The 18,282-nt window shown below is 33.8% G+C and overlaps 1 protein-coding gene across 1 annotated transcript in view; it reads right to left on the bottom strand.

Moving 5' to 3' along the window:
- The window catches only part of TRDN (triadin), a 496,354-nt gene that overhangs the window by 225,518 nt on the left and 252,554 nt on the right, over positions 1–18,282 (bottom strand). The window contains 3 exon segments of the mRNA XM_047103003.1: positions 1,026–1,085; positions 6,921–7,091; positions 15,424–15,483. Coding sequence (XP_046958959.1) covers positions 1,026–1,085; positions 6,921–7,091; positions 15,424–15,483 — 291 coding nt within the window.

Here is an 18,282-nt window from a genome sequence, read left to right as displayed (position 1 = left end):
TTCTAACTCAGTAAGGAAGTAAACAAAAAAGAGAAAGAAGATTAAGAAAATGAAGAAGAGAAGGGAGGAAATTGGCTTGCATAAGTTATTAGAATTAACTAAATTTTCCTGAAACTCAAAGTTCTCATGATCTTCTGATTTTCTAGGACCTAGATGTATTATATATTTGTCTTAAATATGATATGCCCATTTGCCGATATACGTATGGATGTAATTATACATTTTAGAGAGATTTCCATATAAAATAGCTTAGAACCAAAATATAGTTTGCTTTAAGCAATTAGCTTCAATTATTCTATTGTAAATTAGTTCTATCCTTGGCAATACCATCTTCTTAGAATTGTTTCCCCAAACATAACATAGTACTATCAGTCTTTAAATCTGCAAAAGGCCTAGTACAAGCAATCAAGTTATTCATTCTTAATTAAGATATTAGTAAAGAATCCCTTGTTACACTCTGGGCAACAATTAAAGATAGAAGAGATAATAGATAAATTCCTTTCCATAAAAAGACTTCCCATTGTGTTGACTATTAGCTCTAAGGTTGACTAGCTCCATCAATAGTAGTTCTCCAGAGTAGCTAACCCTTCCATATGTGAGAAAATACAAAATGTTGAAGTAAATTAAATATCTGAATTGTGACAGATTTAATATAAATTTTTTTCAATATTAAAAAAAGGATACTTTTATCGTCATAGGTCTTCTAAGTTTACCAGAAATAAAATGTTTCACCTCTTCACTCCAAGATATTATTAAAGATATTAGCACTTTTTTTGTATATAAAGATATTAGAATTTTTTTAGCTTCTAACTGACTTCATTTACAATAGGCCATGCAGTAATAGAAAGTAAAATTAAAGGCCCTAATGCCAGTTATTACTTCTGCTTTTCATTGGTTTTATTCTAGAACTACACATGCATTATGCAATTTTTTAAAATGGAAATTCAGTTTAGTGCATAAAAAAGCCAGCAATCTTAGAAACAAAGACTATTAAAACAGACAAGTACAAAAATTGTTTGGAATACCTGGTTTTAAATCCCCACGGACAAACATGTCAATCATATATCGACAGAATGCATACTGATCTGACAGAGTAGAAAGAAAAAGAACAACGGAAGAATGTCATCAACACCTTTCTTCTTTCTAGGAAGAAATGGTTTAACAAAACAAACAAAATAGCACAATTCTATTTTAGTTACTACAATGTCTTCTGTGAAGGAATAATTTGCACTCATATGAACACACAGGGAAAAAAGACATAATAAATATAAGGTCCATTTATTCCATACAAAAAAAATAGCTTTAAAAAATTGAAACAGAATAGTTCAGGGTAATATCATATAGTTGTCTTTTTTAAGTCAAAACATTTTTCATCAAATTCATTACAAAAGTCATATTAAAGCAATTTTACTCATTGTTCATGTATATACTTCCATTAATGAAACAGAAGTTTTACAAGAGGAAATTATTTCCAACTTGGAACATTTTATCAATTATTCATTCTCAGCCCTTCTGCTAATTGTCTAAATGGAGCTGTAGAATGTTTTCCAGAAAAGGCAAGCAGGAAGGCTAACTCCTTTGCATTGTGTTAGAGGTTCTGGATGGAAATACTCCTAATTATGAGTACATGCAGAAGAACAGACTTTCAGCATTAAATGATATCATTGTTAAGCTAATTAATCAATAATCTTCACTGAAGATATCTTATGATCCTGACTAGTCTATGGTCTATGGTCTAAAAACAAAAACAAAACAAAAACAGAGAATTTGAGCATTTGGGGCAAATAATCAAAAATGATTTCAGGAATTTTTTTTTCCTGTTCCCTCTAAATTAAAGACATTACAATGAACTTTAAATTCCCACATAACTTTAGATTCTGCTGAGGTCATTCCAACCCAAATTTTAGTTGGTGAATTATTCCAGAAGTTTTACCATATCTTCTTTAAAACTACATATTATGAAATTAACCTTGTTCAAGATGATTGATTTACATTTTAACGTTTCTAAACAGGCATTTTATTGATCTAACAAATCCAAAGGCAGCTTCAGGACCAAGAGAGTTTATTCAATTTACACAACATGACACACCCTTAAGTCCTTGAAATTATGTACATTAAACATGTGAAATAATAAAACTTGTTACTTTATAATAAATATGCATATAATGATTTTTGTAAACCTTATTCTTTTAAAAGTATTAACAGTATTTTTAGACTAATCCATTTTATTATGAAACTCTGCCAGGTCTTTGAAAAAAGAAATGTGGTTATTGCAGTAAATGTAAAATATAATCCTTTTCATTAGTACCTAAATATGAGTAAAGCCAAAACTCATAAAGTTTCCAAAATTTGCCTGTATGTTGACTCTTGAATTACAGCACATTTCCCATAGGTAAGGTAGATGTTGGAAGGAGGCTAGTTCCCAGGTCAAGTCCAGGAATCTGTTTGTTCCTGTATATATTAATAACAGGACATGGGAATCCTATGGTACAGGAGAGAAGATTAATGTAGAAAGTATTTTCTCTTTTCTGGACATAACTATTTTCCTGAGCAAATTCTAGAATGGGCAAATGGGCTCTCAGATATAGCAAAACGAAAAAACACACTTCCCTTAAATGGCAAATTTGAGGTGGGGAAGGGTGGACTTCCTGAAATTTTCAAGCTTTCTCTTTTGTTTCAGTACCTTAAGTGACTATATTCTTTTTAGATTTCTCCTTCCTATAATCAGAACTTGTTATCAAAGGGCAATTTAAAGATCAAAAAGATGGGGAATGTGTTATAATTCCATGGGTCTAAACCCTAGAATATGCATTTTTAACAAACTCCTCAGAAGATTTAATTAGATCATTTTCCAGAATCACTGATATAAAATCTCCCCATTTTTTATTTTTCATTTACATTGAATCCTACTGGCACTATAGTCTTCAGCAACAGCAACAGAGAGTATATTCATGTGAAAAGTTTAGGATGCAGGGACTACTTAAAATTTGAAGGGCTTGGACAATCCCCCAAAATGAAATGATGCTCTCTGCCGCAAGTGGTGATGGCATATTTATACACATAACATGTGAAATGGTATATTGAATTAACTAAAATCTTCATGCTTCAGAATTTGTTTTTTGTTTTAACTGAATGCTGACAGTGACATGAAACTATTTAACCTATATTTTAAATTATTACCAAAGTAAAATGCTTACATGTATTATACCAGTATTTTCTGGCTCTAAGAGTTGTCTTTCATTTAATTAACGCACCAGTCATCCTATGTGTTTCCAATTTAAGAAAGAAAATCCTTTACTAATTCAAAACATGTCTATTTTCTTAATCTAGAAAATTGTTTGAGTTATAATACTTAACAGGTTTCTGTTTAACTTGAGTGATGTTGTGATGTTGCAGTCTAATGGCACAAGTAGGAAGATGAGAGGGTATTTTTACAATATTTTAAATCAAGGATTTTAAAATATTTTAAATTAGGATGCCCATTTCTGTCTGTCCTGAGTGTTGACCTTAACAATGTGCCAGAATTCTAGGTACATATATGTTGGGCAGTCTCAAGGGTGTCTGTTTCACCTGTCTAAGGATAAAGCAAAACTAAGCCTTCCTAATATGGAAGCTTCATTTTATAGAAATGCTTCCTTAAATGCAACTGAAATATTAGACTAGGAAAATTTTCCTAAAGAAAATATGAACAGTTCTATTATTATAGCTTTCACAGTTTTGTGATAATAATTCATGGAATTTCATATGTGGTCACCATTTCTTAATATTTTTTTCTCCCAGATGAACACCTTCTAAGAATCACACATGCTGGCCATTTCTCCCCTCCTCAAGGAGCAGTGATGGATGTTATTCAGCTGCTACCTTGTCATGTTGCCTGTGGAGTGGCAGCAGAGAGAAAATGCATTCTGGGTGCAGAATGTCAACAGAAAGGAAATTTTAAAAAATCTCTTATGAGCATAGGGCATGTGTGGTCTGGTACTCTATGGTTGATTCCCATTAGCTATACTCTCTCTGACTGCCACAAATATGTAGACAGTTGTTAAAAAGAAGAAAATGAAGGGGGAGGATGAAAAGGAGAATGAAAAGGAAGAATGAGAATAGCAGTCAGGAGGTTTGATTTTTTTTTTCCCTCTCCACACTTCTGTCACAGACAGAAAAGCAAAGACTGATCATGCCAGCCCTTCTTACCCTTTTTAAACAGATTAAGATTGGTCCATAGAAACTAGATTATGTGGTACATAAGGGTGTGTAGAAGTGTATGGTAGGCTGGTACATACCTATGCATCTCATTCCCAGTGCTTTAAGTGGAAATATATAAAATCAAAAGTAACTTCATGTGAATGTATTTGCATGTTTACTATATAATTTAAAAACTGCCAATAAATGTGTCTGCTCCATGTAAAAATCTGTTTCCAGTGAAAGACTTGTAGGCCTTTGATTTACAAAAAACAAAAACAAAAACAAAAAACCAACAAACTATTTAGAAATCTATTTGAAAAGAACTCGAATTCATTAAGACTAACTTACACTAAGCAAATAAATAATCCCTTCCCCACAGAAGGGATCCCCACTAAATCATCAATACAAGAGTCTCAAAATGAAAGCCACCTCACAAATAGATTATTTAAAAAACACTGCATCTTTGTGTATCGTGTTTAGTTGAAACCATAATGTGATAAGTTTTTTATGAATAAATGTTCTTAAATCTTTGCTTAATTAAAACAAATAATGTATTTATATGTCTGGCCAGCTATCAGAAGTATAGTTTTGATTATTTACTTAATGATACAATTATTTAATTGATGCTAGCTGTCTTAATGGGGAGTCTTACTTTAGCAAATGCATTTACTTAGCTGATAAAATCACATTTGTGCTTTTGTTTCTGACTCTAAGTGATATTCGAATGTCCTTTTAATAGATAAATAGTTCTTTACGTGGAAATGAAAACAGTAGATTGAAAATGAAAATGGTATTAGAATGTTATCTTGAGTAATTCTGATTACTGATAAGAATAAAATACAATATATGTGACCTGGAAAATAAACCTTATTTTAAAATGCTCTAGTGATGTGTCTAGAGCATCAATAAAATATGCCACCCCCCCCAAGAAAAACCAAGGATACTAAAAATGGACATCAAAAAGTTTATTCATGTTCCAAGTTGCTAGATAAATATTTTAATACTCCTATATATAACTGGCATGAATTTTTACATACTGTGTTTATGGACAAAAAATAAAAATATACTTGGTATGTTTCAGCTGATTTCATGTGATTATTTTCATTTTTAAGGGGCAATCTAAAATGTAAAGTATTTTAGGACCTTGATGATCACTTTAAAATAGATCAGTGAGTCAGAAGATTAATTTTCTTATTTTCTATCACAGCAAAATGTTGCGTTCAAAATATTTTATCTTTACTTACTGTAATTTTTTTCTGCCCCAAAGATTTCAGAAAAAATATAAAGTTTTAAGAGAGGTAATAACCAATTTTTTAAAATTTTTTCAAGACAAATTAATCATTTTTTAAATTGAAGAAAGATCTTAGGGATCCAAAGTTTTAATCCCACTCTTTTTGTTAGTGATCTACAAAATTTTAAATTTAGGTAATTTTCATTTATTTCAAAATTTGCAGATCACACACACAAAAACAAAGAGACAGAGGTTTTTTCTTCTTTCTTTTTTAAAATATATTTTCAAAAAACATATATCTTTTGCCAGATAAATTTATATTGTGAATTCAAGGAAAAAAGGGATTCAAAGACAAAATTCAAGGGCAGATTACAAAGACAAATACCACATGATCTCACTTATATGTGGAATCAAAAAGAAAAGTGTGGATTGCAAATTTCATCTTATGTTTTATAATGGTGAAAATTTTTCAGTTTCAGTGTCCAACTAGCTTACTCAGTAATAAAGTTTTCAAATTTTTAAATGAAAATCTCATAGAAAACATTCCTTAATTTTAGTCCTCAAATACAATCATTCAAAACTACCAAGGTAAAGGAAAGTATTATTTTGCAACACCCCTAAAAAACATTTATAGGAATAGTCCCAACTGAGTAATCCCACATTCTGTATGGGCAGTCTTAGGACTCTATAGCAGCATAGCGCCAGGAATGGACTCGGGTAGAAGAGATTCAACAAAGGGCAGAGATGAGGGACGAGCCCTCAGCTGCCCTCTTGAAACTCCACCCTTTTATTTTCATAGCATGTGTCCACAAAAAATTTCAGGCTTATATTCCATCTCCATTTAAATGCTCTATTTCCGTGAAGTAGGGCTGTAAGTTTGACATCACTCTTATGAAGAGCAGCACAGTGTCAGATACAGAGATTTCTACAGTCCTAAATTTAGTCAGTGGAAGCTGGCAAAGAAGCTTGAGAGTTCTCTTTCCCATAACTTTCTGCCTATTAAATTAACTGAATTTAATAATTCAATGTATATTCCAAATTATATGCTCTTGCAGAGGCAACAGGAATGTATGGAGAGTTTTTATACTTATTCTCCAAGATCTGAACATATATTGCTTAAAAAAACTCCTGTAAAATTGTCAATTTTCCTGGACTGCTGTCTCCAAAGAGTAGGACACACAAAATTGTTTTTCCACCTCTTAATAGAAACCTCGTGTCTCGAGAATTTAAAATTTTTCCTCACGCTTTGAATAACTTGAGATACTAACTCAAATCCTCTTTTACAAATACCTCACATTGCATCTTTAGATATGGAACATGTTTTAGTCTTCCTATAAATACGTTTTAATTCCCAATTATTGCGTCGCCTTTCAGGTAATATTAACTGATAGACATCTTTTTACTCCTATTTGAAGTCTGATCTTAGTCTTTTTGAGTTTTTAATTTCATTGTATCTGCTTCTTGCCCAAAATTCTCTTAGAACCTCTGGCCACCTCCTCTGAATGTTTACCTTTCTGTTCATGCTTGGACACAGCTGCGGTCTCTTTTCCCTCCTTCTCCTTGGGCTTAGGTGATGGTCTCTGTACTTCTTTGACTTTTGCGGCTGTTTGCTTCACTTTCTCTTGTTTCCCACCTTTCACTTCCTTTTTAGTCTTCTCTTCAGTCTTTGTTTTCCTCTCTTCTGTACAGAGTTAAAGACAAATTGGATTATTTTTGTTTGTTTACCAATCATCTTTTATTGATTGTTAAGAACAATTTAGAAAGAGAGAGACAGGAAAAACAATAGAAAAATAGTGTCCCTGGTTTGCTCAGTCGGTTGAGCATCTGACTTTGGCTCAGGTCATGATCTTGAGGTTCGTGAGTTCAAGTCCCACATCGGGCTGGCTGTTGTCAGCAAAAAGTCCGTTTCAGAGCCTCTGTCCCTCTTTCCTTGCCCCTTCCCTGCTTGTGCTCTCTCAAAAATAAATAAGATAAAATAAAATAAAACATTAAAAAAAAAGAAAAAATAGCATTCCTCACATATGTACTTGTGACTACTATCAAAGTTTTATATCGTCTATGAAGTGACATGTTAGAGTACTTAAAAAACAAATGTAGCTCACTTGCAAGTTGGGCACATTCTTAATTTGTACATGAAAACATTATCTTTTAGGTAGCCACGAGCTTAGCATATCAACAAAGAGGCATTTGAAATACACAGAATTTGTACAGACAGGCATGTTCAGCAAAAGGCAATGCCCATACCAAAGAGCCAAGTATATATATATAGTATATATATATATATATATATACTATATATATATATATAGTAACAAGGATATAATCATTTTGTTCCACAACTGAAATATGTTTAAAAAAATTTTAATGAATGTTTATCTGTTTTTGAGAGCGTGTGAGAGAGACAGAACACAAGTTGGGAAGGAGTAGAGAGAGAGGAAAACACAGAATCTGAAGCAGGATCCAGGCTCTGAGCTGTTAGCACAGAGCCCAACGCAGGGCTTGAACTCATGGAGTGTGAGATCATGACTTGAACTGAAGTCAGACGCTCAACCAACTGAGCCACCCAGGCACTCCAATCCATAACTCAAATATCTTAGAAGTCATTCAAGAAGGGCACTTGGGTGACTCAAACTTCTGACTTCCGCTCAGGTCATGATCTCATGGTTTGTGAGTTCCAGCCCCACCTTGGGCTCTGCACCGACATTGTAGAGCTTGTCTGGATTCTCTCTCTTTCTCTCTCTCTCTCTCTCTCTCTCTCTCTCTCGCTATTTGCCCCTCCCCCACTTGTGTGCTCACACATGCATGCTCTCTTTCTCTCTCTCTCTCTCTCAAAATAAATAAACAAACTTTAAAAAAGCCATTCAAGAAACTGAACATAATATATGTTTTTAAATAACTATTAAGAGTACAAATGTGAAATTGCTGTAGTGGTAGAGACTAATAGAAATGAAACAATAAAATCCATTAAAGGATAACTCAGGGACATTCAGTCTATAATGACTTGACTTTAAAGAGATGGAAAAAGAGCAGAAATTGAGATACTAGCTCCTGCTTATCTTAAATCAGAAATGCTAATTTTAATGACTTTTAAAACCCTTAAATTTATCCTAGTGAACAGAAAGGGCTATAACTTAGAAACTATTATGTGAATTATAACATATATGCATATATATTCTATACACATATATACTTATTTTGATATTCTATGCATTTGGGGGGAAGGAACTGGGAATATGAACTGATCAGTTTGTGAATCTTTCAATTACTTTATAAAAGACAACAATAATATAGCACACACTAGTGGGAAATTGTTTATAAAGATGCTACATATTGGACATTACTTATTCAAGGGGCCACACGTAATCACTGGACCCCATAGTAAGACTACTGCAATGTGGACTCTCTTGTGTCATTTGTCAATGTAATAGATAGGCTTTATTGTCACTCATGTTGAAAATTTTGATGAAAATATTATAATCAAGTTTCCTGGCTTTAGTACCCTAAGCAATAATTTGAGACAAATGCAAGATAATATTGTGAGGTTCCATGAGAAGAAGAATGAAAATGATAATGCCTGATGCTTGCAAAACCAAAATCATCTGTGGTACTGCATTTAATTGAACGGGCCAAACTTCCCAAAGCACTGTTCCTCACAAACTTTGCAGGAAGATGATACTACGTGTTAGAAGTACAGGGATATCCCTATGATCCAGTAAATATGGAAACACTAAGTTAAACCATTTTTTAAAGTTTTTATTTATTTATTTTGAGAGAGAAAGAGCACACAGGGGAGGGGCAGAGAGAGAGGGAGAGAGAGAATCCTAAGCAGGCTCCTCATATCAGTGTATAGCCCAACGTGGGTCCAGAGCCCAGGAATCAGGAGATCATGACCTGAGCTGAAATCAAGAGTCAGATGCTTAACCAACTCAGATACCCAGGAACCCCAAAAGAGTTTTTTTTTTTAACTATGATATTTCTCAAAGCTAAAGTATATTGAGAATCTTCAAAGAGGGGGATTATTATGTGCATTGTTTTCCAAAGTTACTTAGTCATAAAACTCTTACACAAAAATGACCCTATTACTCCACAAATTTCCAATGTCTTTGTGGCTTCTGTAACTATACTCAGTTGAGGATTTTCTTCTACTTCCTTTAAACCATTTTTAAATCTCTTTTGCTGGTTACTGCTCTTTCCTACAGCAGATTAATAGATTTCCGTGTCTGAAACCATCAGCTCTCTGCAAATACTATAAATCAGCATAATTCCAGAACCTCACACCAAATATTTGTTAGTTTCTAACTGCAGAGAAAGTTCCCCTGAGATGCCAACACCACCACAGGCTCATACAATTTACCTTTGCTCACCTAAGGAACCCTTCCAGAGAGCTTACCATGGCATGGGCTCAGAGCGAGCTGCTGGCGCTCTAAGGATTAACAGGATAATATTCCTATCTGTAAAAAAAGCTTAGTATAACATTTAAAACCCTGCTAGATCTGGGGGCGTCTGGGTGGCTCATTCAATTAAGCATCTGGTTTTGGCTCCGATCACGATCCTGCGGTTCATGGTTCCGAGCCCCGCATCGGGCTCTGTGCTGACAGCTCCGACCTTGGAGCCTGCCTCGGATTCTACGTCTCCCTCTCTCTCTGCCCTGCTCCTGCTTACACTCTGTCTTTCAAAAATGAATAAATGTTTAAAAAAAAAATCCCACAAGATCTGGCCCCGTCCTATCTCTCCTCTCACAGCACCCTTCCAAAAGTTTCTTCCTCCACTAGACTACTTTCTTTTTCTTGACTATCTCATTGTGTTTTCTATATGAATGATGCTTCCAGGCTTCATTCTTCATGTTTTCTTTGTTTTCCACATATACACATTCCTTTGCACACAATACATAGGCAACAAAGGGCAATGCCATTGGAATTAATCATTCCTTCTCCTGAGTTTTGACTTGCCTCAACTTTTGCTAAAACACACCTGTTTTTCCCTACTATATACCTTGTATTACAAATGATTATTCACACATCTCTCTTCCCTACCAGACAGAGCAACTTGAGGATAAGGACTATATTATTCATTTTTGTAGCATTGTAATGTCTAGCACAGTGCTTTTTTCAGAGAAAACACAAACGTTTACTGAATTAGTAATTTTGATCAAGAAAACAAGTATGCATTTTACTATATTCAGATCAAGTGTACATATAGTGATAAACAGATTGTATATGTAAATGTGTGTTTAAAATGAACTTGACAAAACTTGAAAAATTTGCCAAGTGGTTTTTTTGTTTATACTTTTTGTGTGTGAAACTGTTATTTTCCTTGTGTTAAATGACACCTACCCACTTGTAGGTAGCACCTGATTTAATCTTAACATCATACTATGGAATTAGCAATATATGAAATTCAGATCTACCTTTAATGTCATTATAATTTATAAATGAGCAAAGATAATTTTCTTCAAGTCACGACCACCTCTAAAACAAACTTATTTTCATCAAATGATTTTAAGTATAAAATTTTGTTATTATCCTTACTTATTTTAGATATTTGTCAGTGATCTTCATATTGGAAACAAGTAAATTTGCCTGGCATTAAAATGGGTAAGAACTCAAAAATGATGTGGATATAATGGGGAAAATACCATGAAACCCTGTTGTTTGCTTTTTATTTCTCAAAAAGAACTTAAGAGCTCTTAGGAGCCCTTAGGAGCTCACTAAGGAATGGAAAAACAAAAAAGTATTGTCATGGTATATTCAAATCACCCAGTCTTTTTTTTGTTAATGTTTATTTATTTATTTAGAGAGAGAGAGAGAGAGAGAGAGGAGAGAGCAGGGGAGGAGCAGACAGAGAGGGAGAGAATCTCAGGCAGGCTTAGCTCCCTCAGCACAGAACCCAACAGCAGGGCTCAATATCACAAACCGTGAAATTATGACCTGAGTCGAAATCAAGAGTCAGACGCTTAACTGACTGAGCCACCCAGGAGCCCTTCACATCACCCAGTTCTATGTAGGAAGAAATTTAATTCATGATTTTTGTCAAATAAAAAATTAAATGGTCTAATCAAATGAAAGACATTAGCATATTTGATTCATTTTGGAATTAGCATTACACATTAGTGACTGTACTCGAATCAAAATGTCTTATGCCAAAGTAGGAAAACCACATTATCCAGTAAACATATTGACATACTATTCATTTTTGGAGTTAAATAACAAATTTCAACTCTCATTCATTAAGGAACTGCTAACTGCTTAACTTCTCTGTTCCTCAAGTTTCTCCCATTTAAAAAAAAAAAATAACACTGTAGCTATTTCTTCCTTTAAGGAAGCTGTGGAGATAAGTAAAACACATGAGCAAAAGAATTTGGAAACTGCAAAATAAGTACATAGGCATTTCTAATATTAAATCCTCATACCCTGCATTCCTAGAGCTCTTTGGAGTTTTCCTAGAACTTAGATTTTGATGTATAACAGGAATTACTATATTATACTCCCTTTACAGATGAGAAATGTAGGAATGAAGAAGCCATTTGTCAAACATGGTGCAACCAATGAGGCAAGAGTAGAAGTAGTAGAACCAAAACGCCTAACCCATTTCCCCACTATAATCAATTGCATAATGTTATTCATATTAATCCATGAGGATGATACAAAAAACATATTGTAAGACATATGAGGGGAGACATAAATATATACAAACCAGTGAAAACAATGGAAAGTCTTCAGAAAGTGATCAAAATAGTAACCTCCCCTACTTCACCAAATACACATATGTCTAAAGATGGCTATTTACAGGCCAGCGCGACAGCCTGCCCTGAACTTGGCTTACCCCACTCACTTCTCTTGCCATCATCTTATTCTACTTCTTCCCAGTCTTTGTTATTTTTTCAACGTTTATTTATTTTTGGGACAGAGAGAGACAGAGCATGAACGGGGGAGGGGCAGAGAGAGAGGGAGACACAGAATCGGAAACAGGCTCTAGGCTCTGAGCCATCAGCCCAGAGCCCGACGCGGGGCTTGAACTCACGGACCGCAAGATCGTGACCTGGCTGAAGTCGGATGCTTAACTGACTGCGCCACCCAGGCGCCCCTGTTATTTTTAATGAACTGTAGGAATAGGCTACTTTTCACAATAGATATGAGGTTCTATCTACACATGTACCAGGGTAGATGGAAAGGCCTATTTTTCCCCAAGAGGATGTCCTGACATGGTTCAGCAAATTGCAGCTCTTTGACAGGCTGGACTTGAAACAGAGCAAGAAACATGCTATCTTCCATGGCAGTGCCTTTGGAAATCAAAGTCTTCTGATGGAGAGTTTTATTTTAACTCTGGTCATACCTTTCAAATAGAATAGGTTATCTTTGTTTCTAACTTAATTATCACATGCTATAATGTATGCCTTTTTAATCTTACTCTGTTTTCTCCCAAATTATACAAAGAGCATTTCCTATGTATTTACTATATTCCTAACATAATGTATAAATACATACATAAAATAAAAAGGGAAATTATATTTATGTGTGTGTGTGTATGCACACCCACAATTTATACATATATAGGTTGATTACATCTATCTCCTCCATAAGAATATAAGTATATAAGCAAAATATTTGTGATATGTGGCAGCCCAGGGTGACTCAGGATGGCCCCCACTGATCTCCACTTTCTGATATTTATATGCTTGTGTAATCCTTTCCCCTTGAATACGGACTAGCCTGCACATTTGCTGCTAACCAATAGCATGTACTTCCATGACTGTCTACATAAGATTATTTCTGTCTTACTAGCTGGTTCTATCTCTTGCTAAATTTGACAAGGCCAGCTGTCATATTAGTGGTACTTGTTTGAAAAGGAATTGAGAATGGTTTCCAGCCAACAAAGAAAGATTTGGGGCCCTGACTCGACAGGCCATGAAGGGCTGAATCTTGTCAACAATCATGTAAATGAATTTGAAAATTATCCTTCCCCAGTTGAGCCTTCAGATGGGACTGCAGCTTTGTCTAACAAATTAATTACAGTCTTGTGAGAGACTGTGAAGCAGAGAACTGAGCTAAGCCATGCCCAGATTTTTGAGACACAAAAGCTGAGATAATAAATGTGTGTTGACTTAAGTTTCTAAATTTGTGGTAATTTTTTCACACCAATAAATAATTAGTACAGGATTAAATAGATATTTGTTGAAGGAATAATTGATGCTTGAAGACCTTTAATTATCTTTGGAAAAAATACTAGATTTATACTCAGTTCACCTGGGATTTTGCCTTAGTTCAATTACATACTAGTTATGCGAATTGGCCAAATTGTTTTTTCCTCCCTGGAGGTCAATTTGTTCATCTGTTAAGTTAGGTAATTAAGTGAGACAATATCTAACATCCCTGCCAGCTTCAAGATTTCATATACATTTGAGTTTATTTTCATTCAAATCTGTCAAACAGAAGAGAACCAAATAGAATAAAATAATACATATTTAGTTATAAATTTCATCCTGAGACTAAATTCATGCTACCTTCTAGAAAACGAAGTCTTGGTTTATAATCCATCTATCTTTAATACACTGATATTTAGTTATCTCATGAAAAATATATAGTAAAAAATATGTCTGCCTCAAATATTTAAATATTTTGCATTGTGTAGATAAACACCTTGAATTTTGAAAGTAGATTCCAATGTTTATCTAAATGATTAGTCCCTTGAAAATACTGAATTGAGATTTCTAAAAATTATTGTTCACAAAATGCGTGCATTTTACAACAAGAAAAAGGAATTTAAATTTAGGAGATAAGATTGAACTATCACTTAGAATCCATATTTGTTTAACATCAAACAATTGGCAAATAAATTTAGCATACTATATTTATAATTTAATATTTATGTAATCCTCCAAAATACATAACATTACGTTGATATTCTAATTGATTTGGGGGGAGTATATTATTAAGATACTTTTGATCTTCGATGGCTTAAAATATCAATCAAGATATATGTATTACCTTTCTTCTTGAAAAAAACAAATCCTGAATTTGAAATTTCTAAAATTAATCCAAAGTGTACTGCTGGTCAAAAGCTATAAGCCAAATATATTGTGCCAGTTTCCCATCGCTATAGTAACAAATAACCACAAACTTAGCTGCTTAACATAATATCCATTTAATATCTCCCAATTTCCAAAGTTCAAAAGTCTTGGCACAATGTGGCTCAAGTAGGTTTTCTGCTTAGGGTGCACAAGGCTAAAATCAAATTGCCAGCAGGGTTGCATTATTTACTGGAATTCAACATGTTGGCAAAATTCTTCTCCCACTGTTCACGTGCTCCCCCCAAGTTTCAAGCTAGCAATGGGTGGCAAGTCCTTCTCACACTTCAAATCACTCTTTCTCTTCTGTCACATGTCTATGCTTTAAAGATTTGTGAGATTACATTTAGCCTACCTGGATAATCCAGGATAATCTCCCTATTTTAGAGAAAACTACTTCCAAAAGTCTCTTTGCCATGTAATGTAACATATCCATGAGGATGACTGCAAGTGGTAAAGTTCTTGGGGTTCCAAATTCTTCCTACCACATATGGGAATACTCTTCATCATTTTCTAACATTTCCAGATGCTCTATTATTTTAAGTATTTAGTTTTATTATTCTTTTTTATTATTCTTTATTATTCAATTTTACATGTAAGGCCAAATTAATTTTTATGTACAGGAAATGTTGAATGCATATAATCAGCCAGCTACCTGACACCCAAAATATAATCTTTTAAAGTTTATTTACTTATTTTGAGAGAGAGAGAACACAAGCAGGAGAGGGGTGGTTAGAGAGGGAAAGAGAGAAAGAGAGAATCCCAAGCAGGCTCTGCGCTGTCAGTATAGAGCTGGGCATGGGGCTTAAACTCATGAACCATGAGATCATGACCTAGGCCAAAACCAAGAGTTGGACTCTTAACTGACTGAGCCACCCAGGTACCCCTGCAAAGTGTAATCTTTTAAAGTAAAAAGAATGATTATATAAACTATAAAAGGAAAAGTTACCTTTTGCCACTGTCTTTGTTTCTGGTTTTTCTTTTTTCTCAATTTTTTCCTTGTGAGTTGCTTAAACAGAAAAAAATTATATTAGTACACACTTTAAATAGATTTCAAGACCAAGCTTTCTCTTTATCTCAGCTTTATAGCCACCAAATTATGTACGATTTTGAAGATTGATGATATTAATGAGACTGATTTAGAAATAAGAAAAAATTACCAATATAATAACAACTATATAAAATCCAATTTAAAAGACTTGGCATAGAGATTTAGAAAGCATTTTGAAAGCTAACCTCACTCTCCTTTTTAAAGTTATTATTCTAAATAGATTAAGTTTTCAAGAAAGATAAACAGAGAGAGAGAGAGCAGTTTTATAATAATTTGTCAAAAGATATTATATTATCGTGATGAAACACTTTCCTTATGATTAATTAAAATAAATATTTCAATCCGAATTAGAGCTTGGATTAAGAGCAGTGTTTCTCAACAAGGACGTAATTGACATTTGGGGAAAAATAATTTCTTACTATAAGGGACTGTCTTATGTGTTGAAAAATGCTTAGCATCTCTGGTCTCTGCTAACCAAATGTCCTCCACTCCAATGACATTTTGACAGCCAAAAAGTTTTTTTTGTTTTTTTTTTTTTACCCAAGTAAGCCCTAAGAAGTAGCATCTTTGGTAGAGAACGACCAAAAAAAAATCATAAATTATATAATCATAAATGATTACTGATCGAGTGCAGCTTCTTAAACGAATAGTATTTGACATACTTGAAACATTATACCTTCTCACTGTTTATGTAACAAATTAATAAATCAATATAAATTTATTTTCCTAGCTTCTATGAAGTAAAGGTGCTCTGAGACATACAGGAGCTTGTGCAGGTTAGTCATAATTCATTAATCTGTGTAATTTGGTAGTTTCCCAAATCACCACACAATTTACAGCATTTATGTATTATTTATTGGAGAATAATGGGAATTAAAGAAATTATAGAAAACGAAATGAAAAAAATAAGAGATTTAATTAAACAGGTGGGTTAAAGAACCAAATTATTCACATTAAAAATGAGAGTCCCAATTATTTCCATTTCTCCAACTATATAATAAGAACATTAATGTCCATCAGCTTTACTTGTATTATAAAAGACAAAATGTGCTTCAATATGTATTTAACAAACTATTGTTTTAAAACACAGTTGATGAACAGTTTCCCCAGAATCTTGGAGAGATAAGGCAAATCTCACAGAAAGCTTCACGCACGATGCTCAGTTGAAGACCAAGTGACCCCTGCAGTTGCAAGTTCACCGAGAGAGAGCAGATGACACCCCTTCCAGGGTTTCAGACTTTCTACCTCTCAGCCTGCCCCACAGCCATTCCCACTACCACTTGGAATTATGGGGAAGTGCCTGGACAGTGTTAGGTGAAGGAGCATGATGCCAAGCCAAGAAAGGCCCAATTCACATAAGGACATGGGGTTGCAGTGTAATGACTTACTTCATAAAAAGCAAACTCCTTTAATTGGTATATAATGAAGTAAAGGACACTTACAATAAAGTATTTTATTCTGCTTTCCAATATGAAAATTTCCTGTAATGTTTCTAATTTAAGAGTGACAAATTCTTGATTATTTTGTAATACAAATATTTAGCTGCTGTGAAAGTTGAAAAAATCATATGAAATATCAGATTATTTCATTTAGTCAGAGTATATAGAACCTAATGCCAATAATTCCACATAACTTAACAGCAGAAGGGAAATAGACACCTGTTTCTAGAACAAAGAAGGTGGCTGTATTGAAATTAGTGTATATCATCACTGAGTAAACACTAATAAACTAATAACTATTTAATTCAAAATTTTAAATATAAGTATAGAATAAAGAAGATTGAAACATGTTCCCATGGATCTGATTCCTAAAATATTATAAAACATTCTATCTGACTGGAATGTTGCACAGGAAATAGCACAGCAGTCTATGCATATTGTGGACATATGAATCAGCTGAAATCCAGCACAAAGATCCTAGACATGATCCACTCTAACACAAGAGCAACAAAAAAATGAAATTGGAGATTTATTTCACATCATACATTGAAATGGATTTTTTGATGATTTAAGGTTACATGTGAAATATGAAACTAAATTTAAAAACTTGAGGAAATATTAGCAACTGTTGAATTAATTTTTGAATGAAGATTCAAAAACAGAAACACCAAAAGAAAATAAAACATATCTAGCCATATAAAAAGTCAAGAATCTAAACACACACACACACACACACACACACACACACACACACACATATACACATATATGCATTCACACATATCCACTCACACAGAAATCCTGAAATTAATTATGAAACCTGAGGAAAATATTTGAAAAAGTGACAGACCAGGAAAATATACCCAAATGACATGCATACATATCATCAGGAGAAATGAGTAATAAGTGTGAATATTTACATAAGAAAAATATATTATTAAAATCATTCTTAAATCCTTAAATCTACAAATAATAAGTAGCTAAAAGATATAGTGGAAGAAAATATCTCCATTTACTCATTTTTTAAATTATGTTTTTTAATGTTTATTTTTGAGAGAGACAGACAGAGTGAGCATGGGAGGGGCAGAGAGAGACAGAGACACAGAATCGGAAGCAGGCTCCAAGCTCTGAGCTGTCAGCACAGAGTATGACATGGGGCTCGAATCCACGAACCGTGAGATCATGACCTGAGATGAAATCGGACACTTAACTGACTCAGCCATCCAAGCACCCCAAGAAAGTACCTCCATTTCAATACCATGAAGCTTTTATTTTAAAATGAGGAAAATACCAGAGTGCCTGGGTGCCTCAGTCAGTT

The sequence above is a fragment of the Lynx rufus genome, unplaced genomic scaffold (assembly GCF_022079265.1).
Source record: "Lynx rufus isolate CCGP_SWC_20201006 ecotype Redwood Valley unplaced genomic scaffold, mLynRuf1.p SCAF_6, whole genome shotgun sequence".
Taxonomy (NCBI): Eukaryota; Metazoa; Chordata; class Mammalia; order Carnivora; family Felidae; genus Lynx; species Lynx rufus.
The sequence above is the reverse complement of the archived record's forward strand: the minus strand, read 5'-3'. Positions and strand labels throughout refer to the sequence as shown.